A 15,262-nucleotide genomic window follows, 5' to 3' on the forward strand; every position below is an offset into this window, starting at 1 on the left:
CCTGCATATAAGTTAAATAAGCAGGGTGACAATATACGGCCTTGACGTACTCCTTTTCCTATTTGGAGCCAGTCTGTTGTTCCATGTCCAGTTCTAACTGTTGCTTGGAATATTAGGTCCATGAATCAAGGCAAATGGGAAGTGGTCAAACAGGAGATGGCAAGAGTGAACATCAACATTTTAGGACTCAACGGGCCAGGATACAATGACAGAACTTGTGGACACCTCAGGGAGGTCACTGAATCGCAGCTCCCAAAACATCACGACCCAACACAGAGACAAACTGCAGGGATGTGGCCTCTGCCCTCATGAATCTGACAGCTCGACTGCAGGGTAACAGACCAAAAACCAGGCACCTACAGCTACTGGGTCCCCTAACCATTCCTGGGCAGCCTGGGAAGGCTTCCTGGAAGAGGCAACATCCTGACCTCATGAACTGTGGAGATTGAGCACAGTTAGTGAGCCCCAGGGTGACAGGATGCCAGAGCCAGCAGGATCTTGTGGCCTTATAAGAAATTGGGTTGCATTTAGATTTGGATTACAATAAAATGGTTCTAAGAAAGGATGACAAGATTAGATTTGCACCTTGGAAGATGTGCTGTTTAGAGAGAGCTGCCCTCAGAGAGGGCAGTAATCTGCCCTACCTGTGGGTGGAGGATCCAGGTTTGTCCTGGAGTTTTCAGAACTTTTTCTATGACTTAATTTTTTAAATTAATACTTTTGCTCTTGATTTAAAAATATTTTTACTTTTCTTAATCTTTTTTTACTTTAATTTTTGGCACCCCCATTAGATCCCTGACCAAGGGTTGAACCTGGGCCCCCTGCATGGGTAGTACAGAGTTTTAACCACAGACCACCAGGGAAGTCCCTGTATATGACCTTCTTGGTTCCAACTGGTAGCATGGGGAAAAAGTAGTATGGAGATTCCCTTTCTACAGTTGAGACTTGGAAAGGTGTGTGTGTTTGGGTAGTGGTGGGGAGTTGCTGCAAGAAGCTTCTAGAGAAGTTTCCTCAGATAAAAGGCAGTCCCTTAACAACTGATGGTAGTAGTCTCTCCCTCTTTCCTGCAGATACTGGGTCTAAATATTTAGCAGAGATTGTTTGATTTTGAAATAAACACATGTGTTGGGAAGATTCTGTCATTGGCTAGACTTCTGCTCTTCATATCACTGGTGGGTGCCCCACCCCTGCCCCATGGGAGATGGACAGGTTGTTGTCTTGCTTAGTTTTCTTCTTTTTTAAAAATCATTGAAACTTTCTTTATACATTATAACTTAATAACTGCATAAAATTGATCATAAAATGGCATTAAATGTTTTTTTTCTTTTGCTTAACCCTCTTTCTCCCCCCACCTTTGGTAATTCTTATTGACAGCCAAGGAGATCAAACCAGTCAATCCCAAAATAAATCAATCCTGAATATCCATGGGAAGGACTGATGCTGAACCTAAAGCTCCAACACTTTGGCCACTTGATGTGAAGAGCCAACTCACTGGAAAAAACCTGATGCTGGGAAAGACGGAAAGCAAAAGGAGAAGGGGGCGGCAGAGAATGAGGTAGTTAGATAGCATCACTGACTCAGTGGACGTGAATTTGAACAAACTCTGGGAGACAGTGGAGGACAGAGGTGCCTGGCATGCTACTGTCCATGGAGTCCCAAAGAGTTGGGCGCGACTTAGTGACTGAACGACAAGAACATTGACAACCAAGTGTGTGTCCCCTGGTGTGTGTCTGCTCGTGAAATCACAGACACAACTCGCTAGGGCCTTGGGCTTTTTTATTTTGGTTTTTCTGGGCCATGCAGCCCAGCTTGCGGGATCTCGGTCCCCCCACCAGGGATTGAACCCAGGCCACAGTGAAAGCCCCAAATCCTAACCACTAGACTACCAGAGAACTCCCTATAGAACCTTGCTGATGCAAATGACAATACTTTCTGCATCTTAACAGTCATACTCAACAATAAGCCTATAGGGATCCATAGACTTCCCTGGTGGTCTAGTGGTTAAGACTCCGTGCTTTCATTGCAGGGGGCATGGGTTCAATCCCTGGTCAGGGAACTAAGCTCCTGCATGCTTCAGGGTCAAAAAAGAAAATAAAACCAACCCCCTCAAAAAAAAAAAACCTAAAAAATAAGGAGGGATCCCTTTAAGACCATTACTTAGCAAACAGTTAAGTAGAACCTTTTTGGGCCAAGCACTGCTTTAAATCCATTCTACATAATTACTCATTTAATCACCAAAATCCTGTGAAATAGGTACCAGTATTATGCCCTGTTTCACAAGTGAGGAAACTGAGGCCCAGAGAAATAAAGGCACAGGCCCAAGTCAAAACATCAAAATTTGAGCTCTGGCCCCAGAGTCCTTATTCCTAGCCTCTATACCTTCCTCCTGGCCCGCCCCCCCACTGGAGGTGGGGGCACTGCTAGCTCAGAAGCAGTGGCTATACCATAATGCATTCCCTCCTTGCCTGCAGTGCTCTGCCGCAGTGGGTAGCATCTACACCAGGGGCTTAAATTTCTGAGGGTGAGATTGCATGGGATGAGGAACATTTGGGTCCAGGGGTATTTGCATTCCTTCCCCCCAACACTGGAAACGTTGCAGCCCATCAGTTGTGTGTGTGGAGAGAGCACCCCTATTCCAGAATGTCCCCCAGATGGCGGGGTGTGGAGTACCCTGTCATTCTTATCGTGTATTTCCCTGGCTACAGTGAAATTGAGCTTCTTTCCAGGCTTCTATTTCAGTAAACTGCTAAAACTTCAGGACTTTGGTCACTTTGTGAAGAGTTGACTCATTGGAAAAGATCTTGCTTCTGGGAAAGACTGAGGGCAGGAGGCGATGGGGATGGCAGAGGATGAGATGATTAAAGAGCATTACCGACTCAATGGACCTGAATTTGAGCAAACTCCGGGAGATAATGGAGGACAGAGGAGCCTGGCATGCTACAGTCCATGGGATCACAAGGAGTCGGTCGTGACTTAGCGACTGAACAACAAAAACAAGAAGCCTTGGCAAAGTCACCCAGTGGCCTTTCCTCCATGTTCTCTAAGGATCGTTTTTTTTTTTTGTTTGTTTTGGCTGATCCCATGACTGCTTCGGGATCCCAGCTGTCAAAGCACCATGTCCTAACCACTGGACCATCAGGGAATTCCCTCCAAGGACAATTTTTATAGCCAATGACACCTGGAAATTTAAGAGGGGAAGGAATACAATCGATTTATCTTCTTTGTTGTATTCAAACTGCTTCTTACTTTTTATTTTGTCTTTAAATTCTCACTTTTTTTTTTTTGGATGGCTAATACATCATATCATTTAAATAGTGAGAGGTACGAAAAGGTACACTGGGAAAAGCTTCCCTCCCGCCCCAGGTCCTAGCAACCTAATTCCTCCACCCAAAAGCAAAGTTATGCTTCTTGTGATTTTTCTAGAGACATTTTATGCAATTACAAGGAAATACAAATATATATTGATTTCTTATTTATACTCAAGTATTCTTGCCTGGAGAATTCCATGGACAGAGAAGCCTAGTGGGCTACAGTCCATGGCATCACCAAGAGTCGGACATGACTGAGCGACTAACACACACACTTCTTTATACTCAAAGATAGCAGCAGACTATATACACTACATTCCCATATAACTTTATATCCTAGACCTTATTCTGGACTGTGTTGCCACATAAGAGAGGCTGTATTGGCTAATTTGGTTTTTTAAAGCTGCATAGTACTCCTTGGTGTGGAAGTACTGTCGTGTATGTGGCCAGTCTCTTACTGATGGATGTTTAGGTTTTCAATATTTGGCCATCACAAGCAATGCTACGGCGGGTAACATTGTTCCTTCCATGTGTGAGCACATCTGATGGATAAATCCCAGGAAGTGCAATGGCTGGATCAAAGGTGATGTGCATTCGACACTTTCATACAGACTGCCACGTTGTCCTCCATAGGGACAAGGCCGGTTTCCACCCCCATGGCCCTGAGGGGCATGAGCCATCTATTTCCTCAGCAGCATACACCATTAGCCAACTCTGATCTTGCCAGTCCCATAGGGGTAAACATGTATTCTCAGGGTAGCTATCTTTTGCATTTATTTTATTATGAAGGAGGGTGAGCATTTTTTATCTTTAAAAGTCAAGGGCTTCCCTCGTGGCTCAGTGGTAAAGAATCCACCTGCCAATGCAGGAGACATGGGTTCGGTCCCTGGTCCAGGATGACCTCACATGCAGCAGAGCAACTAAGCCCATGGTCCACAACCATTGAGCCTGTGCTCTAGGCCCTGGGAGCCACAACCACTGAAGTGCCCATGCCTGGAGCCTGTGCTCAGCAACAAAAGAAGCCACCGCAATGAGAAGCCTGTGCCCTGCAACTAGGGGGTAGGCCCTGCTCTGCACAACTAGAGAAAAGCCTGCTTAGCAACAAAGACCCAGCATAGCCAAAATAAAAATAATTAATTTTTTAAAAAAGGTCATTTGTATTTCTTTAGCATTCCCCTCATCTCCTTTGCATTATGGCTTTTTTAAAAAAAATTTTATTTGGCTACACTAGGTCTTAGGTGAAGCTGCACCAGGTCATGCAGCTTCAATACTTTGGCCATCTGATGCGAACAGCTGTCTCATTGGAAAAGATCCTAATGCTGGGAAAGATTGAGGGCAGAAGGAAAGGGCATGACAGAGGATGAGATGGTTGGCTGGCATCATCGACTCAATGGACACGAATCTGAGCAAACTCCAGGAGAGAGTGAAGGACAGGGAAGCCTGGCATGCTGCAGTCCGTGAGGTCACAGAGTCTGACGCAACTGAGCGACTGAAAAACAACAACAAGTCTTAGTTGTGGCATGTGGGATCTAGCTCCCTGACCAGGATCAAACCAGGGCCCCCTGCACTGGGAGCATGGAGTCTTAGCCGCTGGACCACCAGGAAAGTCTCATCATTGCTTTTTATTTGAAAAGCTACAGATATTTGTACAAGAAAGAAGCTAAAGTATAAAGGAGAAAATCAAAAGCACTTTCATAGTGCACCCGGAGAACCACTGTTGGCCTTTTGGTCTCATTCTTCATAAAGAACAATAGAAACAAATCCACTGTGTGGAGAACAGAGAAAACAAGGACTCAGGGAAACTGGCAAGCAGGCCAGTGTCCACCCATGGGAGGCAGGTCTGCAGGCATGCACGGAGGGTAGTGAGGGGCCAGGGGGTCCTGCTTCAACCCTCCACCCTCCCAAAGGGAAAGGGTGTGATCCATCCATCCATTCATGTGTTCATTTGGTGAGAAATGGTCTCTGCCAGACCTGGGTTCGGTGATGGGGACACTGGCTTGTGGGGACAGATGACAAGGCTCTGCTCTTGGAGCACCCTGCCCAGGGAGCAAGAGAAGAGTGAAGAATGAAACTTGAAAAGAACAAAGATTTGTGATTTCTGTTTAAAGCCTGTAGGGACGGGAGGTTGGGGACCAGAGAGGAAGAGAGACAGCTTGGGGCCACACAGCAGGTCAGCAAAGGCACCATGCTGGGCTATCTAGACGCAGATCTGCCTGAGTTACTGCTCTCTCTCCTGCCTCATCGTGACAGCTGGCAAAGACTTCAAGACTTGGTCTTGGCCAAGCTCATGCTCACAACTTTTACCTCTGCCTGAAACACCTTTCCCCTAAACTTTTCCTCTTTGCTCTTTTGGGTGGGTTCCTTTAGCATTTATCCCTGGAATTGGCATTGCAATCTCTTTTTAATCCTCACAAAAAATATATGAATGAAAGATTATCCCCATTTGACAGGTTGCAAAATGGAGGCTCACAGAGGGTAAGCACCTCATTCAGAGTGAGACAGTGTGTGGCAGAGCTAAGACGCAAAGCCAGATTTCCTGGCTTTAAAACCTGCCCCAACTTGCCACCACCGGTCTGGTTAATCTCTGCTGTCGATGCTCTGTGTGACCTTGGGCAATTTGCTTCCTCTTTCTGATTCTGTCTTGACTTGCAGTCTTCTTAATAGGACAAGGCTGAAATGAGTTCTGTCCCATCTCATAATTTCCAGGGGAGGCTGGGTCTTGATGATGCCAAGAGTCTCCAAAGGCACTCCAGAGAGCCAGGACTAGAGGGGTTCCGCTGGCCATTCCCCACCCCCACCCAGGGTTCTGTGAAGACCAGACGAGGTTCAAGCTCTTTGGCAGGTTTATGCAGAAGACTAGCATTCAGAAGGGAGGGTACATTTCCAATGGCCACATCCAGATTCAGACCCTCTGATACATAAGGGCTCCCCTCACCTCTGAATGTCAGCTTATATCCAGGGACCTACATGGAAATTCTTTTCTGTCGCTGGGTGAGAAGAAACTTGCCTTAAACAGAATTCCATATCCTCAGTGGAGCAGCCTCTCCTTATCCTCACCCTGACTCTGGCTCCAGAGGTATGAATGGATTTAGTGTATTAGGAGGGCAGCGGACCTTAAAAATGGGCCTCCCTCCGACCCTGCGGTTCTCCTGCTTCTAAGGTTGACCCCGAGGAAACAAACAACTGGAGCTGTGCTCAGGGGCCCACGTGCTGTTTATCACCCTCCATCTCGGGTGGCAGGTGACACAGTTGATGACCTGATGACGCCCTTCTTCCTGAAACCCTTTGTTCTCAGCTTCCTGGACACCTCCCCTCCCCATCCTCCTCCTTCCTGGCTGGGTGAGCCCTGCTGGCTCTGCGTTCTCCCCTCCGACCTCCTCCCGTTGCGGCCAAGGACTCACACCCCTCTCCCCGAGGTGGTCCCTGCTGTCCCCGGTCACATGTCAAACATGTGACCATGTTTGACTTTCAAATGTCCCTCTTCGCTGGCTACCGACATGAGTGCCTGGTGACCGCTCAGCGTCTGCAAGCATCTCAGCTGCTCCCCAGGGCTTTTCAGTTTGGGGAACAGCTCCACCCAGGGGGCTCAAGTCTTAAGCTAGGCCTCGGGCTTCCCTGGTGACTCAGGGGTAAAGAATCCACCTGCCAATGCTGGAGACACGGCTTGATCCCTAACCCAGGAAGATCCCACATGCCGTGGAGCAACTACTGAACCCGTGCCCTAGAGCCTGGGAGCCTCAACTACTGAGCCCACGTGTCACAACTACGGAAGCCCGCATGCCCTAGAGCCCATGCTCTGTAACAAGAGACTCTGCCGCAATGAGAAGCCCACGCACCGCAACTAGTGAGTAGCCCCTGTTTTCACTGCAACTGGAGAAAAGCACAACCATAAATAAATACAATCATAAAGGTAAATAAATAAATAAAGCTAGGCCTCACTGCCATCCCTCCAGGCCCAGGCCATCACTGCTGGTCTAACCTATCACCTCCTTGCTGTTGTTCCTCTTGACCCCCACAACCACAATTGTTTCCCCTTTTTTTTTGTCTTTTTTTGGCCATGCCACGTGACATGGAGAATCTTAGTTCCTCAACCAAGGATCAAACCCGCACTCCCTGCATTGGAAGTGTGGAATCTTAACCACTGGACCACCAAGGAAATCCCCGTTTAAATCATTAAAAAAAAAAAAAACAAAAACAGATCTCCTCTCTCCTGCTTCAAATCTCCCCATGGATTCTCACTGCACTTAGGATGGTGTCCAAACTTTTGATCTTACCATTGCCCCCAGCCCTGCTGGTCTCCTCTGATTCTCAAACACACCAAGCTCACGCCCACCTTTGTGAAAGTCCACGTCTACTGAGCACTTAGCATGAAGTTCAGTTCAGTTCAGTTCAGTCGCTCAGTCATGTCCGACTCTTTGCAACCCCATGAATCGCAGCACGCCAGGCCTCCTTGTCCATCACCAACTCCCAGAGTTCACTCAGACTCACGTCCATCGAGTCAGTGATGCCATCCAGCCATCTCATCCTCTGTCGTCCCCTTCTCCTCCTGCCCCCAATCCCTCCCAGCATCAGAGTCTTTTCCAATAAGTCAACTCTTCGAATGAGGTGGCCAAAGTACTGGAGTTTCAGCTTTAGCATCATTCCCTCCAAAGAAATCCCAGGGCTGATCTCCTTCAGAATGGACTGGTTGGATCTCCTTGCAGTCTAAGGGACTCTCAAGAATCTTCTCCAATACCACACTTCAAAAGCATCAATTCTTCAGCGTTCAGCTTTCTTCACAGTCCAACGCTCACATCCATACATGACCACTGGAAAAACCATAGCCTTGACTAGATGAACCTTTGTTGGCAAAGTAATGTCTCTGCTTTTGAATACGCTATCTAGGTTGGTCATAACTTTCTTTCCAAGAAGTAAGCGTCTTTTAATTTCATGGCTGCAGTCACCATCGGCAGTGATTTTGGAGCCCCCAAAAATAAAGTCTGACACTGTTTCCACTGTTTCCCCATCTATTTCCCATAAAGTGATGGGACCAGATGCCATGATCTTTGTTTTCTGAATGTTGAGCTTTAAGCCAACTTTTTCACTCTCCTCTTTCACCTTCATCAAGAGGCTTTTTAGTTCCTCTTCACTTTCTGCCATAAGGGTGGTGTCATCTGCATATCTGAGGTTACTTAGCATGAAAGGTATTCATTTAATCCTCACAGCGGCTTGAGGAGTACTGTGATTATCCTCCTTATGAAGATGGGAAACTGAGGCAGAGGGGTTGCTCAGCCAGCCCAAGGTCATACAGAGTGAGCGCACGACAGAGCCTCAGGGCTTTTGCACTGGGATTCCCTCCGTCCGGAATGATCTTCCCCCTAAAGTTCACGTGACTAACTCATGATCATTTCAGATCTCTGATCAAATGTCCCCTTGCCACATTCTTGCCATCTACCCTTTTGTACCTTTTAGATTCTAAACCATGTGACTGTATCAGCATTTCAAAATAAATGTTTTCTAACAGAGCATTATAAATTTTGATGTAAGAAGCTTGTTAAGGGAACAAACCTTTTGATGACTCAGTATGGACACTGGGATCCCATTTTTGTTCAAATAATTACAATTTAGAAACTAGCCTGGGCATTTTTCTCCTAAAAGGTAACTATGATTAGCTCTGAGAGGTAAGGCTAGAAGTGACTTTTTATAAGTATATATATATATTTTTTTCTTTTTAAAAATTTTTATTTAGAGGTGACTGTTACCGTCCTTTTGCTTGTATGTATTTTATAATTTTTCCCCTGGTAACATGCCTAAGTGGGAAAAAGAATGAATGATTCCTTCCATGTTAGTTGACCAGCACCTCAGAGTTCTACTGTTTTTTTGTTTTTAAGATTTTTTGATGTGGCCATTTTTAAAGTCTTTATTGAATTTGTTACAATATTGCTTCTGTTTTATATTTTGGGTTTTTTTGGCCAAGAGGCACATGGGATCTTAGTTTCCCTACTAGGGATCGAACCCTCACCCCTGCATTGGAAGGTGAAGTCTTAACCACTGGACTGCCAAGGAAATCCCTCAGAGCTCTTCTTGATCAACATTCCTGGTCAGCAGCTGGGGGTACTGAGGCCCAGCAAGGGGCCAGAACTGACCTGGAAGCAGGTGTGGCTCCCAGACGCTCCTGGGAAGTTTCTGGGGTCTCCACTCATAGCCAAGAAGGCCTTTCGAAGGGCACCAGGTGTGTGGCGTGGAGCCTTGAGGTGGGACATGCCACTGAAAGGCTGGCTTCAGTTCTGCCACCTCCCCGAAGGGCCTGAGTGGTCTCTGAGCTGGCCGATCCTTTCTTTGCTCAAACCTGAGAGCAGATTGCCCATTTTCAGAAAGGAAAAAAAAAAAGTGTGGAACATGTTTTCTCAGTTTATGACACTCTGCAACCATGATTGTCCTTGGTACCTTCTCCCTGGAGGTAAGATTTACAGAGCCTCCTCCTTGCCTGGTGCTGTACTGAGCCCATTTTACAGGTGAGGAAACAGAGGATAGGAGGCAAGGAATCACCTGGGAAGGTCACCAACTAGCAAGTTGGTTCAAGGATTCAGCTCAGTTCCAGCCCCTTTTGATTCCAAATTTAGCCCCTCTGATCAAGCTAGGGAAACCCTGGCTCGTGGTTTTTTTTTTTTTGTAACATGGGTTTTCTTAAATAACAATACAAGTTCTTCCTAGACATCAGCACTGTGCAAGGACTTTTATACACATCTGTCTCCTTTGATCCTCACACCCACCCTGTGAGGGAAGGCCTGTTCTGGGACCCATTTCTCGGGAAGACAACAGAGGCCTAACAGGGGAAGTGGCGTAGTCATTCACAGGGGTCTGTAATACCAGGCCTCCCAATGGACATGAGTTTGAGCAAACTCTGGGAGACAGTGAAGGACAGGGAAGCCTGGCGTTCTGCAGTTCGTGGGGGTGACAAAAAGTTGGGCACGACCTGGTGACTGCACAATAACCACAGTGCACTCCAGACATCCCTGGACCCTGCCCACAGCTGCCCTGTGCCCTTGGAGTGCCTGGTCATCTGGTCAACTAACTGGGCTCTGGCCTTGAGCCGGCTCTCAGTTCAGAGGAAGATGAGAAGCCGTGTGAAATGCCAATACTCCCCAGCCCAGGAGGCTGCCCCTGGTGAGGGGACCACACTGTGTGTCAGGTCGCCTCACCTCTCTAGGGTCCTGGCCTCAAGAGCCAGGGGGCCTGGCTGACCTTGAAGAAGCCATAACTCCCATCCCCTGGCTTCTGGCGCTGCTCCTCTGTTGCTGGGCGGAAGGTCCTCTCTGTCAGGGGTTGGGGGAAGCGGCCAGCCTGGTGTGCAGCCCCAGTCAACGCTGGCTGAGCCACAACAGCCGTGAGATCCTCACAGGGCCTCGCATAGCCATCCCAAGAGGGAGACAGGCAATCTTGTGGTGCCTATTCTACAGAGGAGGAAACTGAGGCTCAAAGAGGCTAAGCAACTTGTCTAGTGTCTACAGACTCACATAGTCCAGCCTGGGGTTCCCACCCCCAGCTCTAGCTGGTCCCCTCCAAGGATGATTCTGCCGCTTCTGAGCTGGCAGTCTCCTTGCCCCTGAAGCCCTGTTTCCTCATCTGTAAAGTTGGGGTCGCAGTGCTGCTGGCCTCAGAGGTCTGGAGGTGAGCACACGACTGAGCAACTTCACTTTCACTTTTCACTTTCATGCATTGGAGAAGGAAATGGCAACCCACTCCAGTGTTCTTGCCTGGAGAATCCCAGGGACGGGGGAGCCTGGTGGGCTGCCGTCTATGGGGTCGCACAGAGTCAGACACGACTGAAGTGACTTAGCAGCAACAGCAGAGACCTTCAACAAGCCAAGTCCTTACAAGCTCCTACTCGCACCTTCCAATCTTTAAAATGCAGACAATAATGGTCTCAGATCATCAAACACAGACAACAGCGAGCACAGGGCCCAGCAGGTAGAAAGCTCTTTGATCAATAGTGCCACTGTTATTATCATTATTAAAATAGAGCTGACTGCTCTTTCTCATAGATCAGTCTAGAGAGTTAAGTCAGACGAAACCCGGTCTGTAACAGGGCCTGGCACACAGGAGGACCCTCAAGGCCGCCTCGGCTGCCTCCCACACCTCCTGCCCAGTCCTCCTTCAGAGCTTCCCATCCCCACACTGGGTGGGGGGTTCTGTGGAGCCTCCAGTTGGTGAAAAGGAAGCTGTGAGGCCCATGGGGCTGGGGGGCCCTGGACCACCCAGGCCTTTAGAACAAGGTGTAGGATGACAAGGCTTTTTTCTTGGGTCTCTGCAAAGTATGAGGTTATGACCATTGCTAATGGCTTGGATCCCTGAGGTCTATCTACACTCATTGCACAAAAGGTAGCCATAGAGAAGAAGGCCGCCTGTCCAAGGTCAGTGTTCTCCTACCTGGAAGGAGGCAGTTTTAGCCGAGAGAGGACACCCCGATAGGCCTGGCTCCTCCATGGCTGCTTCCCACCAGAGCGTCTCAGCCACTGGCCAGCAAGTAGCCAGGGACCTGGCACCTCTCATCCCTGGGCTTCCCGCTCCCCCACCGGGTGGGGCACAGAGTGACCCACGGGTGTGGGTACCTCTGCCAAGCCTGCCCTGGGCTGGGCCACAGAGGGGAGGGGGAGCTGGAGGGATTCCCAAGACCTGGCCTTTTCCCACCCTGGCCTTGGGGGAGTGTGCCTGGGGGTGTGGGCAGGGGCCTGGGAGAAGGTCTCACCTGATAGGCTTCTGCTTTCATCCTGGGATCAGCCCAGGGATCTCTCAGCCTCCCTGCTGGATTTCTGAGCAGGACTAAGTCAGAATCTTCCTGTGAGTTAAATAACAACCCGGTGGAGGTTAAAGGTGAGCAGGCAGAAGGGAGTACTAGGGAGGGGGCATGCGGAGACTTCCGGGCCTTGAGGCTGGGCTTCGTGCCCAGTGGGACTGGTTTTATCTGCCTTCTCTTATCGCAGCCCACCTCCCCTTACCGTTAAGGCTGTTTGCCCTGGCCCTGCCCGGCTGGGATCCCTGGTGAGGAGGGAGAGGCCACAGGGCTGCCCTTGAGCTAAGGCGTCCAGGCCTGCTGGGGGGAGGGCTGAGTCTCCCAATAATTTGATCAGAAAGACTCCAGGACACAGACCCAGTCCTCGGCCTACGGGGTGACATCGACGGCCCGGGCAAATGAGCTGGTGCAGGCCTTTCCCGTTTCCCCGGCCTTTCCAGTCATCCGCCAGACTGGTGGCTGGCTCGCTCTAGTGTTTAGGAGACTCCCAGGTGCCAGGCTGCCTCAGGTGATGCCCCCACGAGGCCCTGCCCTCTAAGAGCATTTATTCCTGGCTACATACCTTCCTTCCCAGGTGGGGATGACACTCACATCACCCCAGGGTTCAAGGATAAAGGGGATTAGACTCACACCCGCTGACTTCATCCCAGCCTCCTTTCTGGGGTGTTCTATGGGGAGATGAAGGGTGGGGAGAGACAGGAGCCAGAAGCTCCAGGGTTTAGAACCTGTTTTGCTTGTTTAGAATCTACCCGCAATGCAGGAGACCTGGGTTTGATCCCTGTGTTAGGAAGATCCCCTGGAGAAGGGAAAGGCTACCCACTCCAGTATTCTGGCCATGGACTGTATAGTCCATGGGGTCACAAAGAGTCGGACACAGCTGAGTGACTTTCACTTGGTTGTTTTAATTTTTTTTTAAGTTTAGATTTTTTTTTTTTTTTTTCCAGCTGTGCTGGGTCTTCGTTATTGCACTCTAGTTGCGGCAAGTGGGGGCTACTCTTCACTGCAGTATGAGGCCTTCTCATCATGCTGGCTTCTCTTGTTGAGAAGAGCCTGGGCTCTAGGTGCGTGAAGACTCAGTAGTTATGGTGCTCGGGCTTGGTTGCTCCAAGGCATGTGGAATCTTCCTGGACCAGGGATGGAACCCATGTCCCTTGCATTGCAAGGCTGATTCTTAACTGCTGGACCACAGGGAAGCCCTGGTTGTTTTTAAAACATGGTTTAATTGCATGAGTAAAAATATTAATTCAGGAAATATGAGAAAACACAGAGAAGCATAAAGGATGTGCTGTGTGCTCAGTCACTCAGTCGTGTCTGACTCTTGGCAACCCCGTGGACTGTAGCCCACAAGACTCCTCTGTCCATGGGATTCTCCAGGCAATAATATTGGAGTGGGTTGCCATGCCCTCCCAGGAGATCTTCCCGACCCAGGGATTGAACCTGCATCTCTTACATCTCCTGCATTGGCAGGCGGGTTCTTTACCATTAGCGCCACCTAAAGGACAGAAACACCTTGATAACCATGGGTAATGTTTTAGTGTGATTGCTTCCATTTTTCTTACAAAAGAGCAGAAGCAGGAGATACTGGGTTGGCCAAGAAGTTCATTCGAGTTTTTCCATACGATCTCATGGTAAAACCTGAATGAACTTTCTGGCCAACCCAGTATTTTGTAACCTGCTCTTTCTATCTGTTGTCTTTGGAACGTCTTCCTGCCACAGAGCATATACTTCTTGTCCTTTTGCATGGCCGCCCAGCATCCTGTCACAGGGCCCTGCTCTACCTGTGCCACCCAGATCCTGGGCAACAGCGTAGCATCGACCGTCAGCTTGTTAGAGGTGCCCCACACAGACCTGTGAGTCAGGGATCGGATATGTGCTGACCTTGGGGGAGTGCTGCTCTAACATACTGAAGCTGATGGGGGCTCATGCTTTTCCACAAGCAAAGTTGCCCTGAACCTCATGGACGAGTCGGGCAGAAGTGGCAGAGAACAGGGTAGGGGCACGATCTTTTGAGGTTGTAGCCCTGGCGTGGCCACAGTGCACTGGGCCACGTGGCTCTTCTGTGTACAGGACAAGAATTAACAGGCATCCTCTCCTGCTGGGCTTTCTATGATGCGCTGGCTCCTATCTTAGAATGTGCAAGACTAGCTCCTTCCCCGACCCTCCTACAGTAGATTGTTCTACTTCTTGTCTTTGGTTCCTCTCCTCCTGTTCTCCAGGGATCCTACTGCTCCCAGAGGGGTTTCATCTGAAACAATCCATCCAGTGGCTGTTGCCAAGGTCACCACTGAGGTCCGCATGGCTAAACCTGACAGTCAGTCCTCATCCCCATCTCCTGGGCCTATCAGCAGCACTTGTCTAAGTGATCGATCCTGTGTCTCAGAAACACCCTCTGTCTCTTTAGCTCCTGGATCCCACTCTTCTTACAGTCTCCCTCTCTCTCTTTTTTTGGCCATGCTGCCCGGTTTGCAGGATCTTAGTTCCCCAACCAGGGATCGAACCTGGGGCCTGGCAGTGAAAGCACCAAGTCCTAACCACTGGACTACCATGGAATTTCCTCTATGGTCTCTTCTTTTTTAAAGAGTATGACTTTTTTTTTAAGTCTTTATTGAATTTATAACAGTATTGCTTCTTTTTTTTTTTTTTTTTTTTCCTTTTGGTTGCACTGGATCTTGGTTAGCTCATGGGCTTTTTCTAGTTGCAGGAAGTGGGGCTACTCTTCACTGTGGTGTACGGGCTTCTCATTGCAAAGTCTTCTCTTGTTGACAAGCACAGGCTCTAGGCGCTCAGGCTTTGGTAGTGGCAGCACGTGGGCTCAGTAATTGCGGCACTGGCTCAGTAGTTGTGGCACATGGGCTTCGTTGCTGTGCTCCATGCAGAATCTTCAAGAACCAGGGATCGAACCCTTGTCTCCTACATTGGCAGGTGGATTCTTACCCACTGCGCTACCAAGGAAGTCCTGCTCCCGCCTTTTGTTTGTTTTTATGTATTGTGTTTTTGGCCATGAGGCATGTGGGATCTTAGATCTCCAACCTGCACCCTCTGCATTGGAAAGAGAAGTCTCAGTCACTTGACTGTCAGGCAAGTCTCCTATGGTCTCTGATTTCTTTTAAAGAGTAACTCTTTTATACAGTGATTTATCTTTGGCTGTGGTGGGTCTTCGTTGCCGGGTGGGCTTCCCTCC

The 15,262-nt window shown here is 48.8% G+C and overlaps 1 protein-coding gene across 10 annotated transcripts in view; it reads right to left on the bottom strand.

The window, feature by feature from the left end:
- Positions 1 to 12,116, bottom strand: part of FPGS (folylpolyglutamate synthase) — a 24,390-nt gene extending 12,274 nt beyond the window's left edge. For 3 of the 10 annotated variants that reach the window (XM_010856902.1, XM_010856901.1, XM_010856891.1), the window contains exon 1: positions 11,718 to 11,983. In XM_010856902.1, coding sequence (XP_010855204.1) covers positions 11,718 to 11,840 — 123 coding nt within the window. In that variant the 5' untranslated portion in view covers positions 11,841 to 11,983. Of the gene's footprint in view, positions 1 to 9,433; positions 9,637 to 11,717; positions 11,986 to 12,036 lie in introns of those variants that run through there. The other 7 variants (XM_010856893.1, XM_010856892.1, XM_010856900.1 and 4 more) reach the window with 7 other exon arrangements.
- Positions 12,117 to 15,262: the final 3,146 nt, after the last annotated feature.

The sequence above is a fragment of the Bison bison genome, unplaced genomic scaffold (assembly GCF_000754665.1).
Source record: "Bison bison bison isolate TAMUID 2011002044 unplaced genomic scaffold, Bison_UMD1.0 scf7180017864375, whole genome shotgun sequence".
Lineage (NCBI taxonomy): Eukaryota > Metazoa > Chordata > Mammalia > Artiodactyla > Bovidae > Bison > Bison bison.